The sequence below is a fragment of the Mastomys coucha genome, unplaced genomic scaffold (assembly GCF_008632895.1).
Source record: "Mastomys coucha isolate ucsf_1 unplaced genomic scaffold, UCSF_Mcou_1 pScaffold8, whole genome shotgun sequence".
NCBI classification, from domain to species: domain Eukaryota; kingdom Metazoa; phylum Chordata; class Mammalia; order Rodentia; family Muridae; genus Mastomys; species Mastomys coucha.
In genome coordinates, this window is record NW_022196914.1 from 73091993 (window position 1) to 73111890 (window position 19898).

The 19898-nt window shown below is 38.7% G+C and overlaps 1 protein-coding gene across 6 annotated transcripts in view; it reads right to left on the bottom strand.

The window, feature by feature from the left end:
* The window catches only part of Ddx4 (DEAD-box helicase 4), a 59855-nt gene that overhangs the window by 29473 nt on the left and 10484 nt on the right, over positions 1-19898 (bottom strand). For 4 of the 6 annotated variants that reach the window (XM_031360217.1, XM_031360215.1, XM_031360220.1 and 1 more), the window contains 4 exons: positions 16160-16237; positions 8719-8796; positions 6621-6671; positions 977-1036 (listed from right to left, as the gene is read on the bottom strand). In XM_031360217.1, the coding sequence (XP_031216077.1) occupies positions 977-1036; positions 6621-6671; positions 8719-8796; positions 16160-16237 (267 nt within the window). The remainder of the gene's footprint in view (positions 1-976; positions 1037-6620; positions 6672-8718; positions 8797-16159; positions 16238-19898) is intronic. The other 2 variants (XM_031360219.1, XM_031360218.1) reach the window with 1 other exon arrangement.

A 19898-nucleotide genomic window follows, 5' to 3' on the forward strand; every position in this document is an offset into this window, starting at 1 on the left:
CCCCAGTGTAGGGGAATGCCAGGGCCAATAATTGGGAGAGGGTGGGGTGGCAGGCATGGGGAGGGGGAGGCAACAGGGGTTTGTTTTTGGTTTTGTTTGTTTGTTGTCAAAAAACCGAAAAACTGCTTATAAGAAACAGGAAGAAGCAGCAGGGCTAGAGATGCAGCTCAGTTGTGGGGAACCCAGGGGGCACAAGAGGCCCTGTGTTTGATGACTAGCACTGGTTTTTTAAAACAAGCAATTCTAAAAGATGTACTTAATTTCATATTTCCCCACTATCACATCTTTGCAAAATTATAAGACTTAGGAGACAGACTGTCTTCAATATGAAACTTTGCTAGAGAGGGAGGGAGAGCCTGCAGTTTAGTAAGCAGCTAACCTAGTAAAGGCAGAAGGAGGGGCTCTCCCAAGTCATACCATCATGGAGTTCCAAACAGAAAAGCCTTTGTCACAGATGGGCACAGATGAGCACTCATTCTATCCTAAGTTCACTAGGTTTTTTTTTCTTTTTTTGAAGGTATTACTGCTGCTGTTTTAACAAGTCTCCCTATATACTCATGAAATATGAACGATAATTGCTATATACCATGTCACCTCACATTTGTTACAGGTATAATTAACAAAGTGTAGTGAATTATCATGAGATCTGAACAAAAATGTGCAAGTTTTGCCTCTTCCAAATGTCTAATGACCTTTTTTCAGAGAAAAATACATTCTCAGTTATCTAAATTGTGATTGATCAAGACACCAAAAATCCCTCTTTTGTAAATTATGGCATTCATGAGATCCCTGGGGAAAAACAACAACCGAGCTGAAGAAGTGGAGCTACAAGCAGCTGCTCAGGTATCGGGAGCAAGAAGCAGGTATCAACATATTTTTCTTAAAGTTTTCATTACTTTTCTTTTGTTCCTTCTAAAGTCAGTTTTGTCAGTTTATTTTTGTCTTATAAACAAACTGTTCAAAGCACTATCCTTACCGCCTCGCTTGGAAAACCCTCTGCTCCGAGTCTGATTATCTTCACAGTCATTATTATACTCTTAAATGGAAATGTAAGATGTGAATAGCATTAATGACATAAAAGCTAAGAACAGAACTGTAACAAGAATAGTTTTCAAGTTGAATATGAACACTGATTCTTAAAATAATTTTACTGGGAACATAAAAACATTGCTCAGAGTAAATTCCCTATACAGTGTACCTATGTATATCAATATTTAATGTAAATGATTGAGCACCCACTATATGCACACTACTATATGCACACTACAAAGCTAGACAAAACAATACAAAAAGAAAAATGTCCACAAGTAACCAAATGGTTCAGAAAAGCTTTCATAGGCTATTAGAAACACCTGACTGCTCTATTTAAAATGTCATTTCTTTTTCTATAATTTACCATTCTTAGCAATGCTAGACAGTGGTGCTTTCTTACATCCATGCAAACTTTTTCTCATTTTCCCTAATTAAATAATTCGAATTGCTCAATGGCTTTTCTGTTTTAATGACAGGACAACTATACTTTTAGGGCTTCTCTGAGCAGGGATATGAGGATCAATCACAACACTGATGGATACTCAAGTGAACTGAGTGAAAATAAATGCTTAAGCTCCATTCCCAGAGTTTATCCTCTTAGTGATAAGTGATAACAAAAAATGTGCAATTTTTTAAACTTTATATGTTTTATATTATTAATATAACTCTAAGACCTCCAGAAGTTCTAAAACAGCATATTTGGGAACTATAGAGATAGCTTCAAGGTATCTAGCACATGTCATTTATGTCCAGTATTCAAGAACTTTAAACAAACAGAAAGTCAAATGACCAAACAACTTACAGGCTATCATTTAAACTCCTACACTAAAGTATCTGTCTAACTAATATGTTTTGTTTTATATTTTTAAGAACATTATTCTGCTACCTAGCTGAAAGCCCCTTCTTGACTATTTGAGCTTCAGTAGTCAGCATATTTTTTATAATATATTTATTGGTTCTTTGGGGATTGCACATCATACGCCTGTATCTCATTTGCATCATATTAGCTTCCCTGCCCTCCCCCACACCCTTTTTACCCAGAAAAAAAAAAGTGCAATTTGTGTTATCTATATATTCTCAGGGCCCTGCCTCCTAAATGCAGCTGAGACCTTCCCCTCCTGCACCCCTGCTGGAAGTCATTCACTGTGGAGGGTGAAGCCCTGGCATCCTATCACAGGATTTAAGAGTTCTCTCTGATGGCTTCCTGTCTAGGGTGTTACTACATCTTTGGGGGTGGGGAGTGGAGGAAGGCTTGAGATAAAGGTAAGGGTTGTCGCAGACCTTCCATGTCTCTCTTTCGCAATTGTGCACCTGCAGTCATCAATATCACTGTAAAAGTAGCTTATTTGCTCTCTATGGTCTGAGAGAGGATGAGGATCCTTGGATGCAGTCAGCATGTATTCTTAAAGAGAGTCATCTAATGAGGGGCAAGAAAACCATGCAAGTGGAAGAGCCAGTCCAGAGCAAGAGCAAGGCTGAGACTTGTCCAAACCCCAAAAATCTCATCCTGAGACTGGGTGATAACAAGAAATGTACAATTTTTTAAACTTTATATGTTTTATATTATTAATATAACTCTAAGCCCTCCAGAAGTTCTAAAACAGCATATTTGGGAAATATAGAAATAGCATCAAGGTATCTAGCACATGTCACTTATGTCCAGTATTCAAGAACTTTAAACAAAGTCAAATGATCTTGAGGGTAGTCACACAGCCTGGTGGCCAATTTATAGGTTAAACTTTCTCTCCCTGTAAGGACATGTCCAAAGGGCATGTGGATTTCCTCTTCATGCAAATGAAGCCTTCCCAGCACTTCATCCCCAGTCAATGATACACACTCACCCCCAAAACCCCTAGCACTCCCCAAATAATGTCACTGTAAAAGTAGCTTATTTGCTCTCTATAGACTGAGAGAGGATGAGGATCCTTGGATGCAGTCAGCATGTATTCTTAAAAGGAGTCATCTAATGAGTGGCATATGATTTATATAATTCTTACTTACCCCCAAATAAAGAGAGCTGTTTCACTTAAAACTGTTTGTGGAAACAGCCATTTCTTCTGCACCCATGCAGACCAAGTCCCTCTAACCCACTTAAGCCCAGCCAAGCTTCATTCCTTTCAGTCCAGCCCCAGGGTACAATGATGCCTGGATACCCAGGGGGGAAAGCAGACCCAGGCCAGTAATCTACCACAACTTTCTTGAAAGGAAGATTTAAGAAAGAGAATTGGAAAACAAAGTGCTTTTAGAAAGAAGACTGACTCTGAGATAGAGGTAAGAGCTAACACATCCTGCTTTAAGAAAAAATATCTTGGGCTGGAGAGATGGCTCAGCAGCTAAGAGCACTGACTGCTCTTCCAAAGGTCCTGAGTTCGGATCCCAGCAACCACATGGTGGCTCTCAACCATCTGTAATGAGACCTGATGCCCTCTTCTGGTGTGTCTGAAGACAGCAACAGTGTACTTACATATAATAAATAAATAAAAAATTAAAAAATATCCTATAAATCAGTTTAGGATATGTACGTCTTTCTGTCACTTTAAAAGGTAAAATGGAATAATGGCATTAGGCAAACTTGGATGAAAACCAATTCTATACTATAGTCTAACTTCTTGTGAATCTAACCATTTTAGAAATAAGTTTAAAATAAAAAGCTATCTTTGTGGATCTAGAAGATAAAGGGAGCACAAATGAAAATTAAGTAAAAAAGTTACAACCTAACAATTGCATAGTGTATAAATGATGTTGTGTATAACCTATGCGCCTGGCACTGTTCTAACGGGATAACTCATTCACGCACTCTCTCTTTTCTGCCTTCCTTCCTATCTGTCACAAACAGTCTGACTACATTTGCCAAGATGGTCTTAAACTCCTAGGCACAAGGATATACTTATTTTGTTGTGTTGCATTTTGTTCTTTAAGACAGAGTCTCTTTTTACAGGCAACACTGTCCTAGAACTCTCTATGTGGATCAGGCTGGCCTCAAATGAACGGAGATCCACCTACCTCTGCCTCCCAAGTGCTGGGATTAAAGGGATGAAACCCACACTTGGCCTGATTCTCTTAGTGTCCCCTGAGCTAGGACTAGAAGACAAGCCATCCCACCCAGTTTTGTTTTGCTGTACTAACTTTAACTCAGAAAAACCTTGTCCAGCAGTTATAATCCTCATCTTATAAACAGAGACAATAAACAATTTTAAAAGGTTAAATACCATTTTTTTTTTTTTTTTTTGGTTTTTTTCGAGACAGGGTTTCTCTGTATAGCCCTGGCTGTCCTGGAACTCACTCTGTAGACCAGGCTGGCCTCGAACTCAGAAATCCGCCTGCCTCTGCCTCCCAAGTGCTGGGATTAAAGGCGTGCGCCACCACCGCCCGGCCTAAATACCATTTTTAAGACAACACAACCACCATGAAATTGATCTGGGTCTTAAACTTCAGGCATTCAACTCCCAAATATCTGGTCCTTATGACTACACAAAGCCAAGTGAGACACAGAGCCATAAAACACTAGCTGTGTTGCAAGCAGAAGCTGCTGTGGTAATCTTAAACCCATTCCTAGATTTGTCCACAACTGTGGGACTGAAGGATGTCATTCATATGTGTCATTTTTCTTCTTTGAGAGGAACTAAGAATAAAAACAGAAATAGACAAAAGCAAAATCCATTTTGGAGAAAGCACTCTTTAGCATAATGAAAACTTGATTTATAATCTGCTGTTATTTGATACCCCACTGCTAGAAAGGATTCAACTAGGAAATGTAGGAAGTTTGTGCTGAGATGGACACTATCTTGATTATGATGACGGTTAGGTTTGTCAACTTGACTGGATTTATAGTCATGTAAGACCACAACCCTAGGCATGTCTATGAGAATGTTTCCAGGGAGGATAGATAGATAGATAGACAGATAGATAGATAGATAGACAGGCAGGCAGGCAGGCAGGCAGACAGAACAAATCAATCCACCCACTCCGCATGTGGCTCTCACTACCCCATGCTAGTTAGAGTCCTGAAGTGAATAAAAAGAAAAGGAAAGGTGAGCTGGGCACCATCAGTATCCATCCCTCTCTGCCATCTCTCTCTCACTGTTGCAACAGAACCAGCCATGTCCTACCCCCTCTGCCATGCACCCCCATGACAGACTATTGACTTCTTGGAATAAATTTCCTTAAGTTGCTTTTATTACAGTAACACAGAAAACACAATATAACCAGTAGATAGGTTAAAAATTAATAGGGTAAAACAAAAGTACTCAAAACTAAAGAAATCTTTAAAAGATTTTTTTCTCTTGAACACTAACTCTCCTTTATATATATTTTCTTTTGAATGGGAGAGGGCTAAAAGCAATGGTTGGAAGAAACCATCTTCTTTGATATACTATAATCTAATCTTAAACCAGGTATTGTGGCTCTACTCCGAGCACTGCATTCAGAAGGCTGAGACAGGAGAACTACAAGTCCAACGCCATTCTGGGCTACAGTGCAAGCTCATGTCTCAAAAGCAACAAATTACCCAATTCTAAAAGTTTTAGAGATTATGTTTAGTCTTAGTTTTGACTTTGGGAATCAAAGTATATAATAAAATAAGCCCCCTATTTTCTTTCCTCCAAATGCTGGGGATAGAACCCAGGGTCTTGTGTATATTAGACTACCACTGAGCTCCAATCTAAGATCAAACCTCAAATATCTAATTAAGAAATGACATTTATTAAATATTTACTTCAAATAGTATTATGCTCTGTTCTTTTACTGACAGCCTAAATAGCTAGCCCATAAGATGTATGGCCGCTATTCTACAGAGTAAGAAACACTGGCTTAGAGTGAATCATTTGCTTTAGTTATCACTAAACTAGCAGGTAACCAGGGGTGAGAAGTCAATAAACTCTGGAACTCAATGTCAGGAAGATTTGGTACATCAGTGGTTTTCAAACAAACACCATATCAAAATCATGAGAGATGCACTTTACATACAAGTTCCAAGACCCCACACAAACCTTGCCAATCATGCTCAATAAAGCAGCTGACCTTCTAATAATGTCATTCTGTTCTCATCATGCTATTTCCTGAGAGCTTGGGTACCTTAGACATGTTTTTACTCTGAGCAGAAACTCTTTTTCTCATCATTTTCCTCTTAGACTTACTTGAGTTTAAGAATAAATTTTGCGTGTGTGTATGTATATATGCTTGTGCATGCACACAGGGCACACATGGAGGTCAGACAGCAACTTTCTAGAATCAGTTATCCCCTTCTGCCATGTGGTCCTGGAGATTGAAATCAGTTCATGACGTGTGCTGGCAACTACAATTACCCTACAGTGGAGTTTAATTCTTGACTTATTTTTTTCTACTACCTATCCTTTTTCTACAGATAACAATTTCAAAGGTTGTACTTTATAGGCTAGTTAAGACAGGTGGCAAAAACACCAAATTAAAGGTGCGTGAATTCTTTATCTACCCTTGCCTAAGGTCTCTACAGTTGCTTCCTGAACCTGAGCTTAATGTAACTTAGAAGCAGAATAAGACTGCCAGTCTGTCTCTCTAGCATGTGCTTTTACAGTATAAGTTTTTTAAGTTGCCACAGAAATACAACTTACCTTTCCAGAAACCAGAGCTATCACCTTCTTCAAACTTGTTATTTAAAAAACCTATAAAAATATAAAAGAAAACTGCAAATTTCTGAAAGAATTTCTTTTATCTCTATAGTTTAAAAAACAGTTTTCAGGACTGGAGGGATGGCTCAATAGCTAAGTGTTTAGTGCTCTATCACAAGGGCCGGTTCCGATCACTCACATCAGGTGGCTCACAATGCCGGTAATTCCAGCTTCAAGGGATCTGACACCCATGACTAACATCCATGGGATGTGTGCAGAAACACATACAACATGCACATACACATAAATAAAATCTGAGTTTTTCAGGGACAACTGGTTATGATGACCCTACAGAATGAGATAAACTACATATACAGACATAGGATGAGAACTAATTCAAATAATACTAGAACTTCTGCCTCTATCAGATTATTAGCTCTATTCTTTTAAATTTAAAAATGTTTCAGTAGATTTTATATTATTTCAAATACCCTATATTCCCCCCTCATATGCACAGGCAAGACCATTATAACCATTATTTGCTTTCCATTCAAAATATTAAAAATAAAAAAATTTGGGGCTGAGGAGATGGTTCAACTGATAGAGTGGCTGCCATGTAAGCACGAGAGGCTTGAGTTTCATCCCCAGCACCACTATGAAAAAGCTATACACATGGTGAGTGTCCATAATTCCTGCATTGAGGAAGCAAGAACAAGAGGATCCCTGGTGCTTACTGGCCAGGCAGTCTGGCCAAATCAATAAGCTCTAGATTCAGTGAGAGACCTGTCTCCAAAGAACTGTTGACTTTTAATAAAATGTTCCTTAGTGTAAAAATTCTCAAGGAACTAGGTATAGTGATGCATGGCTGTAGAGCTAGGCATCTGGAAGCTAATTATAGTGTAACACTTGAGTTCATGGGTTAAATACCTACCTGGGCAGCATAGTGAGATAACCCAGGCTATTCCACATTATCTCATACACACAGAAAAATACTTGGGGATACATACCTTAAAAGTAGAAGTCAATATGGAATGCCTATCAATCATTATCTAAACTATATTATAAAGAACTCAGTTACAATTGGGCTTGTTTAATATAAGAACCATGCAGTTACTTAGACAGTTGTTCAATTTATAAATGATATGCGTGTTATCTCAAGTCGTGGAACATCTGCAGATTTAACCAAATTTAAGGGTCTTCATAGCAATAAAATACAATGGAAGTTTAATACATAATTTTCATATAAAAGCAAGTATCTAAGTATTCACTGTATGATCGTCCAAAAAAAATCCTTTAGCAGGTATTTCCTTTCAAAATGTACACATAATCCCTAAAAAGAATATTATTTCTACAAAAAACTAAGTTTTAAACCTTCACTTAAATATCAATCTTCAAAGCTGCTTGTGAAAAGGACTATATCTATTCTACTGCCCTCTCCATTGCAGTTTACTCTTCCTCATTCCTGTGACCAGGAGGAGTCAATGTTGAGTTTCAGGGAACCTCACATCTGTACATTACTGGTCTTCCTTTGCTCAGCTACAGATGAGTGAGCATGTTCCCCTACAGAGGTACAAAATGAATCTCCATGGAACTGGGAGCCTTAAGAAGTAAAGAAGGAAAGAACTTAGGCTGTGTATAAGATGAATCAATTATACTACAGCAAGAGGAATGCTGGGTTTTTTAAAGGCAAATAAATCAAGGATCAGCAAGATGGTCCAACAGGGATTAGACTTGCTTGCTGCAAAAGCCTGATCTGACTTTAATCCTGGGAGTCCACATAGAGGAAGGAGAGAAGCAATGGCTGCAAGTTGCTCTATGTTCTCTACACATGCACTGCAGTACATATGCAACCCCTAAACACCCATACCTACACACATGCAGCAAGAATAAAATCTTCTTTAAAAGACAAATTGAACACTGCACATACCAGAACAACAGGAATTGCTTGCTGACTTTACACTATGCCTATATGAAACCATTTTCTATGAGCCTCATGATTTCTACATGGCATACACTTTCTATGCTTTGTTTTCTAAAAAAAATAAACTAGAAGCCTTGTAGTCAACTAAAATTTTGGCTGTAAAATATTACAAGTAATTACCTCTGTTCCCAAAACCCTTTCCTCTTCCAAAGCCACCAGTTGTAGATGTATTCTCTCTTTTACTAGACTCTCCAATATCTGAAAAAATTTAGATAGTTAAACTTAACATGCAAAATTATGTCATCAAAAAAGAAGAATGAAATGAAGCTTTAGGGTTAGATGACTTTTACAGATGGTACGAAAATAGAAAAAGAACTTTAAAAAAGTTATATACTTGCAAGGTTTTCTTTAATTATCAAGTTATTGTTCCAAAGTAAAAATCATAAACCTACTAGTGATAAAATATAAGTTCCCTCTATCAAGAATTCACTTCATGATTCCTGTGTACTAAATCCCCCTCACCTCAACAGACCAAAGCACTATATGCACCCCACATGATAATCTTCACTACTGAAAAATCTGTACTATATTATTTTTATTATTCTATTATTTATTTTTCTAATACCTCTGTCACTTCCAAGCTTCCTACTTTAAAAATTTTTTTACACTTATTTCTGTGTGAGCTCTGTGTAAGCATGCAGTTGAAGATCACCGGGTAAACTCTCCCCTTCCAAGATGACTCAAGCTCAGGTTGTCAGGCTTAGCAGAAGCACCCTTATCTGTGAGCCACCTTACCAGAACTCTACTTTTGTTCTACTTCTGAGAGTCTCACCATGTAGCCCCGGCTGGCCTTGAACTCATTAGGTAAACTAGGCTGGCCTCAAACTTAAGAGATCCACTTGTTTCTGCATCTCTGTGTTGAGATTAAAGGTGTATGACATGACCCTTAATTATTTGTTGTTGTTGTTGGTGGTGGTAGTGGTGGTAGTGGTATATGTGTTGTGTTTGTGTGTGGTGTATATAAATGCAGACTTATGTATGTCATGGCACATATGCAAAGGTCAGAAGATAGCTTTCAATTTATACTCTTCTTCCAGTCTGGAATTGGGGAGCTGAACTCAGGGTATCAGACTCATATAGCAAATGAGTCAACTTTCCAGCACACTAAATACTCCATTTCCATATTGTGAACATTTAGTATTTTTTTCTATATGCTGGTCCTTTTGGCATGCTATCCCTGCTTTTCTATTTTTCCTATTGAATTTTTCATTCTTCAGAAGACTGATTCCTCTGTGAAGTCTTCTCTAGTACTCTAATCAAGTATAGCCCTTCCACATTCCCAACAGCATACTACTCTCTGTACCTCTTCTTGGTAATGGGCCATGTGTTTCTCAACCACTAAGGTAGGAACCAGCTAGGCTTGGTAGGGCAAATCAGCTACATAGGAGGCTGAGGAAGGAAAACCCCTTGAGCCCAAGAGATTGGAACCAACCTGGGCAACACAACAAGAACCTCATAAGAAGAAAAATAATTTCAAGGTCAGAAATACGAGGAGGATAGCTGGTTCTTGTTTATAGTATTTTCATTAATTATTAAGAGAATATCGTCCCTAGAGGCCCACTTGAGCGCTGGACCTCAGCTCAGCAAGGGCCACCGGCCCAACACACACGACTTCCCCCTGGGGCGGAAGCTCCTCACCAGGACTACCCCTACACTGAGTCCCGAGGAACTGCTGAACAGCAGGGACTGTCACCCTGGCCTGCTTCTTCCCTCAGGATTCCATCCCCATCCGGGGCCCAACTACCCTCCTTTTCTGCCGGACCAGATGCAGTCGCAAGTCCCCTCTCTCCATTATCAAGAGCTCATGCCACCGGGTTCCTGCCTGCCAGAGGAGCCCAAGCCAAAGACGGGAAGAAGGTCGTGGCCCCGGAAAAGAACAGCCACCCACACTTGTGACTATGCAGGCTGTGGCACCTATACGAAGAGTTCTCATCTCAAGGCACACCTGCGAACTCACACAGGCGAGAAACCTTACCACTGTGACTGGGACGGCTGTGGGTGGAAATTCGCCCCCTCTGATGAACTGACCAGGCACTACCGCAAACACACAGGGCACCGGCCCTCCCTTTCAGTGCCAGAAGTGCGACTGGGCCTTTTCCAGGTCGGACCACCTTGCCTTGCACATGAAGAGACACTTTTAAATCCCACTCAGTGGATATGACCCACACTGCCAGGAGAGAGAGTTCAGTATTTTTTTTTTTAACCTTTCACACTGTCTCCCCAAGAGGGGAGGAGTCCAGCTGGCAAGCGCTACAATCATGGTCAAGTTCCCAGCCAGTCAGCTTGTGATTGGATAATCAGGAGAAAGGAAGAGTCCAAGAGACAAAACAAGACAAAAAAAAACCAAAAATACTAAAAACAAACAAAAGAAAAAGAAAAAAAAAATCACAGAACAGATGGGGACTGAGACTGGATCTTCTATCATTCCAATACCAAATCCAACTTGAACATGTCTGGACTTACAAAATGCCAAGGGGTGACTGGAAGTTTGTGGATATCAGGGTATACATTAAATCAGTGAGCTTGGGGGGAGGGAAGACCAGAATTCCCTTGAATTGTGTTTCGATGATGCAATACACATGTAAAGATCACTTTGTATGCTCTTTGCCTTCTAAAAAAGCCATTATTGTGTCAGAGGAAGAGGAAACAATTCAGGTACAGAACATGTTCTAATAGCCTAAATGATGGTGTTTGGTGAGTCGTGGTTCTAAAGGTACCAAATGGGGGAGCTAGAGTTCTCCAACTGCTGCATACTTTGACAAGGAAAATCTATTTTTGTCTTCCAATCTACATTTATGACCTAAGTCAGGTAAATAAGCCTGGTTTATTTCTGTAACATTTTTATGCAGACAGTCTGTTATGCACTGTGGTTTCAGATGTGTAATAATTTGTACAATGGTTTATTCCCAAGTATGCCTTTAAGCAGAACAAATGTGTTTTTCTATATAGTTCCTTGCCTTAATAAATATCTAATATAAATTTAAGCAAACTTCTATTTTGTATATTTGTAAACTACAAAGTAAAAAAAATGAACATTTTATGGAGTTTGTATTTTGCATACTCAAGGTGAGAAATAAGTTTTAAATAAACCTATAATATTTTATCTGAAAAAAAAGAGAATATCATACAGTATATTTTGAGCATATGTGTCAACATGTGTGTGCACATGTGCATGGATGGAGGTACACACGCGTGCACGCACGCACACACACACACACACACACACACACACACACACCCCTTATTTTCTCAACCAGGAATAGAAAAGAACAGAGACATCCAAATCAGCATGCATTGTTACTATAAAATACAATTATGAAAAAGCATTCTCTGTGATCCCTATGAACTGTCTTACCTCTTTTTCTAACATTCCAGTTTATAGGTGTTGAAGGAATTCCTAAAAGCCTGTATTAACTACATATGCCAACAACCAAGTATTTTCATCATATCTTAAGAACTGTATACAATTCAAGAACCTAAAGATACTCAGCCATCATTTGAAGGATGCAAAAAGCTAATCAGTGTTGTATTTTAATTCTAAGATTCAAATCAAAAGCACATTAACATACATTGAATTATACAAGATCAAAAAAACCCCACTGCCTGTTACCTCCCCCCTTCAGCTCAGCCACTGGACTCTGGCAGTCTCTGCTTGGAGGCTACCACCTGGGGAGCTAAGACAAAAGCTCTCTGCAGACTGTCAGTTCTTCCTTGAAGCAGCTGCCTGGAAATTCACACTTGAGATACAAACACGCCTACTGGAGACCTTCCTAGTTGCTGGGGACTTTGGTGCCAGACATCTTCTGCAGTGTTTATGTTATGCAAATATCATGTAACCTAGAGATTCGGTTTTGGTTTCTCGTGTACCTATATATATTCTGGATATTCTAAGTAAAAGTTTAAGCCTTGACTGGAATGCAACTTGGCTTTGTGTTTTCTCTTGTATCTCGAACCCTACATTTTCAGGTCCTTTGGCCCTTCGCCTGAGAGAACTCAAATTTGTGAAACTGCAGGACAGTTTCATATGGCGCCCTGAACTCGTGGACTCCGACACAGAGGATTTATAAAGGACACACTGTCAAAGCAGAGCTCTGCCTAAAGATTCAAAAGAAAAGGATATAAGGTCGTACACCATTCTACACGGTAGGTAATTTTGATGCTAGAGCTGGCCTTATTTTCATATTGTAGAAGTATTACCGTGTAAGAAGGGTACTGGGCTAGTTTGAGTTGGTGCTGACCCAGCGTTTAAATTCACCTAGGGGATGTGTCAGTGAAAATGGGTTCAAATGACTCAAAAGCAGCAATAAAGAATACAGATAAGTTGCTTCAGGCAAGGGGAATCAGGGTGAAAAAAGATGCATTGAAAGATCTCTCAGATGAGACAGAATCTTGTTGCCCATGGCTTCAAGAAGTAAGAGTGTTAAATAAAAAGACTTGGGAAAAAAATTGGAAGAGATCTGAGAAATAATAAGGTAGACATATTAAACTTTATAAAACTCTAGGTCAGCCATAAGGAAAAGAACTTATGAGATTATATAGTACCAAGATAATTGTTAAAGTTATTGCCATTCAATCAAAATGGATTTTGTTTTGTTTTGTTTTTTGTCTGAGACAGATCTTACCATGCAGCTCTGGACTGCTTCTGAGCCTACATACTGCCAAGCTTTCATAGTGCCAGGACTTTAGTTGTGCATTACCACACCTATCTCACAGTTCTAGTTTTAAAACATCAACTTGCATCACTTCAACCTAAAACATATGAAAATAACTTGTGACGAAATCTGTTACCTTGGCCCTTTTCTCATTGAAAAAGTACTACTGAGGCCAGCATGTCATCACATGCCTTTAATCCCAGCACTAGAAGAAGAAAGATTCCTCAAAGAATAGTCTTCTACTCTTATTATTTAGAAGCTTTCATCAAAATATATCACATTTCAAGTTTGAAAATATAATTACACTGTTAATTCTCTCCTAAATATAATACTAAGATATTAAGTATTTCTACTACCTGTAGGAGCGAGCAAAACCTTGAACCTTTTATATCACTTACATGGTTGAGATGAGTGTGGTGCACATGCATATAACCCTAGCACTTATGAGGCAGAGGCAAGAAGATCACTCAAGTTCAGAGCTAGTCAGTTTACATATCAAGTCCAAGGCAGATAGGGCTATAAAGCAAAACTCTTTAAAATGGGAAAACAAAACAAAACAAAATAAAAATCAATTATATGATCCAAGTCAGCAATGTATATTAATATGTAAACATTTAAAAACAAAATGTACATTAATATTTAAAAATCATGCTAATGATTAGTAGTGAGATATTCAAATTTGTGTTTATATATTAATAAGAAATTAGGTTTTCCAAATATCAAATGAAATACTTTAATTATGATAGAAATAGAAAAAGTCAGTCAAGTTTTTCAAAAAATAAATTTAAGAATGAGTGTTAGCCTCCCCCTGAGCAGCACAGTAGAACGGGCCCTGATGACAGGGCCCAGGTGAGTGGGCCTTGAGGGTGTGAGCACAGGGGAGCTTGTCCTGCTACTTGCTTGCTGTAAGGAGGTGTGGGCAAGGGCAGCAGGGAGATGCTGTCCCTCTCCTCAACACCTGAGGCACTCTGGAGAGCTGGTCCCAAGGCTCTCTGCCTTCACTGCCTGCAGCACTGGGAAGAGCCGGCTGGCCCTGATGGTGAAGGCACAAGTGAGCCAACTCCCAGTGTGTGAGAGTGGGAGAGCTGGTCCAGCCCCTTTTCAGCTGCAGCATTGGGTGAGCTAGCCAGGGTAGTGCTGAAGAGCTCTCCCTGGTGGTGCATAGGAGAGCTTGCAGGATGACCAACTTAGCTACCACCCAGGTCCAGATGCAAGGCTTTAAGCTGGCCCAACCCCCCAAATCTCATCTGCTGGAATGTGTGAAAGGCTTGTCCTGCTGATCCAAAGATACAGCAATCTCATGACACAGGGCAATAAAAGGATAGATACCCAAGAGGAGTTCTAGTAAGGAGCTAGTACTGATGATGTAGCAGAAGTCAGAGGCCTCAAAACCAGACCAGTGACTCACTGCGATGAACATTTGTAAGTAAAGATGTTTGGGGAAATGGGTATACTGTGGGAAACACTATGATACACTACAGCTACCAAAATGAGATGTTTTCTATGCTTTGTTTATTTTTTTTATTTTTCTTTTCTATTTTCTGGAGGGGGAGGTTGAAAAGGCAGAAGGCAGATATGAAGAGATGGAGAGATAAATGGGATTGGGGTGAATGATGTGAAACTCACAAAGAATGAAGGTTAAAAAATATATATTAAAAGAAGCACAAAGAGAAAAAAATGGGTGTTAGATATTTTTAAATTACCAAACAGTCCTAGCTATGCTATGTCTTGAAAGATAAAAAGCTCATAAAGGCTCAAGTTAGCATGAAATTTTAGTACCATGTTATTATAGTATAATAAAACATAGTATAAAATGTTTTAGCACTTTAGTATCAACTCTATTATGGGGAAATGAAGGTATTTTGCTCTATAACTACTAAACCCAAGTGTTCCAAGTTTTTGTTTGTTCATGTGTTTGTTTAGAGAAAGAGTTTTACATGCAGCCTAATATGGCCTTAAACTCAAAATCCTCCTGCCAATTGCTGAAATTACAGTATACATGACAAGTTTTGACAACTTAAAAATGTAATTTTAAAACCCAACATTTGGGAGGCGGAGGCAGAAAGACAAGAATTTTAAGGCCAGCCTCAGCTACACAGAAGATCTGAGGCCAGTCTGAGATACAAGAGACCCTGTCTCAAAAATAACTTAATACTGATGAGCTAACAGAAGTAACTTCCATACTGCTTTTTGTTATGAAAGCTAACACTCAACAAGTCCCTTATACCCTAACCTCCAAAGGTTTTTACAACATTCTTCTCACATCAATTTCTAGAAACAGAAACTTGAAATTAAGCAGCAGCTGATCTGTGAGGCCAATCTGTCTGTCTACTCCACTTAACTATGTCTTATAATACCAGGGAAGAAAAACAGCATAAAGTACTTGGGAATTACCAGTGTGGTGGACAGGCCTCCACTGCCAGCACTTAGGAGGCTGTGGAAGGAGGACCCCAAGTTCAATACTTGTCTGTACTGTATTAGACGTGGACTAGTTTATGAGCAGCTTGTGTTTAAGGCCAGCATGGATTATATCATATAGTGTTTAAAGCTAGTTGGGTATGCCTGTCTTTGTTTCTCTGCCCCATACTCCCACACCCCTGACATTAAATAAAAATTAACTTGCCAGGCAGTGGTGGTACATGCCTTTAATCCCAGCATTCAGGAGGCAGAGCCAGGTGGATCTCTGGGAATTCAAGGCCAGTTTGGTTACAAAGCAAGTTATAGGACAGCCAGAACTACACAGAGAAATCTTGTCCCAAAAAAACAAAATCACAAAAAAATTAACTCATTATACCAACAAAACCTACCACCCACTAAGTTACAGAAGACTTAGCTTTGCACTAAATAGCCAATCAGCCCCTATGCCATTTATTCAACAGTTGGGATGTTTAAAGAAAGATGACACTTACCTCTGTTTCCTAAATTTCTTCCAGAAGAAAATCCACTTCTCATGAAATGATCTCTTCCAGAAGGTCCATCTTCCATTTCTAAAGCAAATAACATTTCAAAGCAAGTCAAATAAAAGTATGTATCCAAATATACAAATCTAAAGTCTTTTCAATGTGCCACACACTTAACAGAAATTTTATTTATCAACAAGAAAAGTGACAGATCCAAGCTACTAGGGAAGCTGAGGCAAAAGAGTAACAAATTCATGAACAGTCTGAGCTACAATATAAGTTCAAAGCTATGTATTGAGATTCATTCTCAAAACAAAATTAAATTACAGAGTTAAAATAGGGCTAGGAATGTATCTCCGTCTTGCTTAGGATGCATGAGGCCCTAGGTTCCATCTCTAGTATAAGAAGAAAAATGGTAACAACAAAGAACCTAACTGAAAAGTGAATTGTGTTTGTAAGTAGCTCCTTAGAAGAATATCCTATGTTCCACTAGCCTCTATAAAGACCCATTTACCTGCCTAGAGATGGCTCAAACCACCATGAGCTGGGTCCTCCTCTATCAAACTAGCAATAAAGAAATGCCCCACAGACATGGTCTCAGACCAGTATGATCAAGGTAATTCTTCAACTGAGGATCTCTCTTCTAAGTGACTCTAGGCTGTGTCAAATCAATGATAAAAACTAACCATGACACAATAATTAAAAGCAAGAGACAGGTTTGGACCAGCGCCCTAAGCAGACCTTGGGCACAAACTCTGGAGCGAGTCCCATAATACCCAGAGGAAGCTCTACTTCTAGGTACTCTAATGGGCCCAGGATCACAGGATCAGAGAGATAACTTGACTCTGAGGAGTTCTGACACAACCAGGATCACAGGAAGGACAGGCTCCAGTCAGATTTAGCAAGGGCAGGTAGCACTATAGATAATCAGAAGGCCAGGGGCAAGTATAAGAACATAAGCAACACAAACCAAGATTACTTGGCATCATCAGAACCCAATTCTCCCACCATAGCAAGTCTTGGACACACCATCACACTGGAAAAGCAAGATTTAGATCTAAAATCACTTCTCATGATGATGATAGAGGACATAAATAACTCCCTCAAAGAAATACAGGAAAACACATGTAAACAGCACAAAATCCCTGAAAGAACTACAGGAAAACACAATCAAACAGGTAAAGGAAATGAAAAAAAAAAATCCAGAATCTAAAAATGGAAATAGAAACAATAAAGAAATCACAAAGGGAGACAACCCTGGAGTTAGAAAACCTAGGAAAGAGATCAGGAGTCATAGATGCAAAGCATCACCAATAGAATACAAGAGATAGAAGAGAGAATCTCAGGGGCAGAAGATACCATAGAAAATATTGACACAACAGCCAAAGAAAATGCCAAAAGCAAAAAGCTCCTAACCCAAAACATCCAGGAAATCCAGGACAGAATGAGAAGACCAAACCTAAGACTATTAGGTATAGAAGAGAGGGAAGACTCCAACTTAAAGGGCCATGTACTGGTTGGTTTTGTGTGCCAACTTGACACAGGCTGGAGTTATCACAGAGAAGGGAGTTTCAGTTGGGGAAGTGCCTCCATGAGATCCAGCTGTGGGGCATTTTCTCAATTAGTGATCAAGAGGGTAGGGCCCCTTGTGGGTGGTGCCATCCCTGGGCTGGAAGTCTTGGGTTCTGTAAGAGAGCAGGCTGAGCAAGCCAGAAAAAGTAAACCAGTAAGAAACATCTCTCCATGGCCTCTGCCTCAGCTCCTGCTAAGTCCTAACCTGCTTGAGTTCTAGTCCTGACTTCCTCTGGTGATCAACAGCAATGTGGAAGTAAGCTAAATAATCCTTTCCTCCCCAACTTGCTTCTTGGTCATGATGTTTGTGCAGGAATAGAAACCCTGACTAAGACAGGCCAGTAAATATCTTCAACAAAATTTTAGAAGAAAACTTCCCTAACCTAAATAAAGAGATGCCTATGAACATACGAGAAGCCTACAGAACTCCAAATAGACTGAACCAGAAAAGAAACTCCTCCCATCACATAATAATCAAAACACCAAAATGCACTAAACAAAGAATTTTAAAAAGCAGTAAGGGAAAAAGGTCAAGTAACATATAAAAGCAGACATATCAGAATTACACCAGACTTTTCACCAGAGACTATGAAAGCTAGAAGATCCTGGGCAGATGTCATACAGACCCTAAGAGAACACAAATGCCAGCCCAGGCTACTATTTCCCAGCAAAACTCTCAATTACCATAGATGGAGAAAACAAGATATTCCATGACAAAACAAAATTTACACAATATCTTTCTACAAATCCAGCCCTACAAAGGATAATAGATGGAAAACACCAACACAAGGAGCAAAACTACACCCTAGAAGCAGCAAAAAAGCAATCTTTCAACAAACCCACACAAATATAATTCCACCTCTAACAAAAATAACAGGAAATAACAATTACTTTTCCTTAATATCTCTTACTATGAAAATTAATATTACCAACATATCCTAATTGATTGAAATTAAAAAATATGAGGAATTAGAAATTTGCTGGCTGTCATCCAGTGGTTTCTCTAATTTGGTAATTGGAGAAATAAGTCCAATATTGTACAATCCGTATACACTTTCTGCTTGTTTGTACATGACAATGTCTTGCTGTGTACCACACAATGGTCTTGAAATCATGCTTCTCCAATCTCAGCCTTTGTATTAGCAGGTTTGTTTATTTGATGTTTTTTATACCATACTATGGTATTCAGACCATCTTCCATATTTCAAAATTATTTATACAACCAAAAGAAATGTAGATATTTAATTTGGGAGGTGGCTGGTAAGAGAACAACAAAGAGTGAAAGTGAATACTTTGCTTGATATTTATAATTATTGTATCAATTTTTGAAGAAGAGGACTTTATAATATAGTTACTCTTTCTCTGAGATGAATGCTTTTCCAAACTATCACAGCCAATGAACCAGATTCTTACCCTCACCTAATGGCTGTGCCACCCTCCAAGCAGAACCATTGTTCATTGAAACAGTTGGGTGAATGACTTCATGGATAGACCACCTTAATACACACACTATTTCTTAAATGAATGCAACCTGTTCCCTGTGGGATGAGAATGAAGACAACCACTCAAGTCAAATAGCTTTAACCATAGCAGGAAATCTGTATCCAAAAATCATGCCTACAATTCATTCCTTGGTACAGAACTGTCAACTCCCAGCTTAGCTACTATGGAGGTAAAATCCTTTGGTGAGTGAGGGTCATTGAAGTACAGCCTTATTACAATGAACTCCAGTGTTTAAAAATTGTTCTTATTTTGGGTTTATGTCACAGTAAGAGCCAAGATTTTAAGCTCTACAAAACCAAAACAAAGTCTTTATTTATGTTCATTTAAAGAAACTAATAGTGATGTATTACTTTAAAATATCATACAGTTAATATGTTTGGAGTTACTTAAAATTTATATTGAGAAAAATGTATTTTCAATATTGCTGTAGACAAGCTTCTACATAAGATTGTTCAATTGATTGTTGTTTTATATCAAACTTTTATAATATTCATTTTTACTGTTACAATATTTTATAAATTTTAAAGAAAATGATAAAAAAAATCTGAAAGGTATGGCAGGTATTGAAGGGGGGTTTTCTGGGAGGGATTGGGATACAAAAGGGAAAGAAGAATGTGATATAATTCTGTTTACTTAAAATGTTTTTAAATGTTAACAAATTCAGATAAATTGA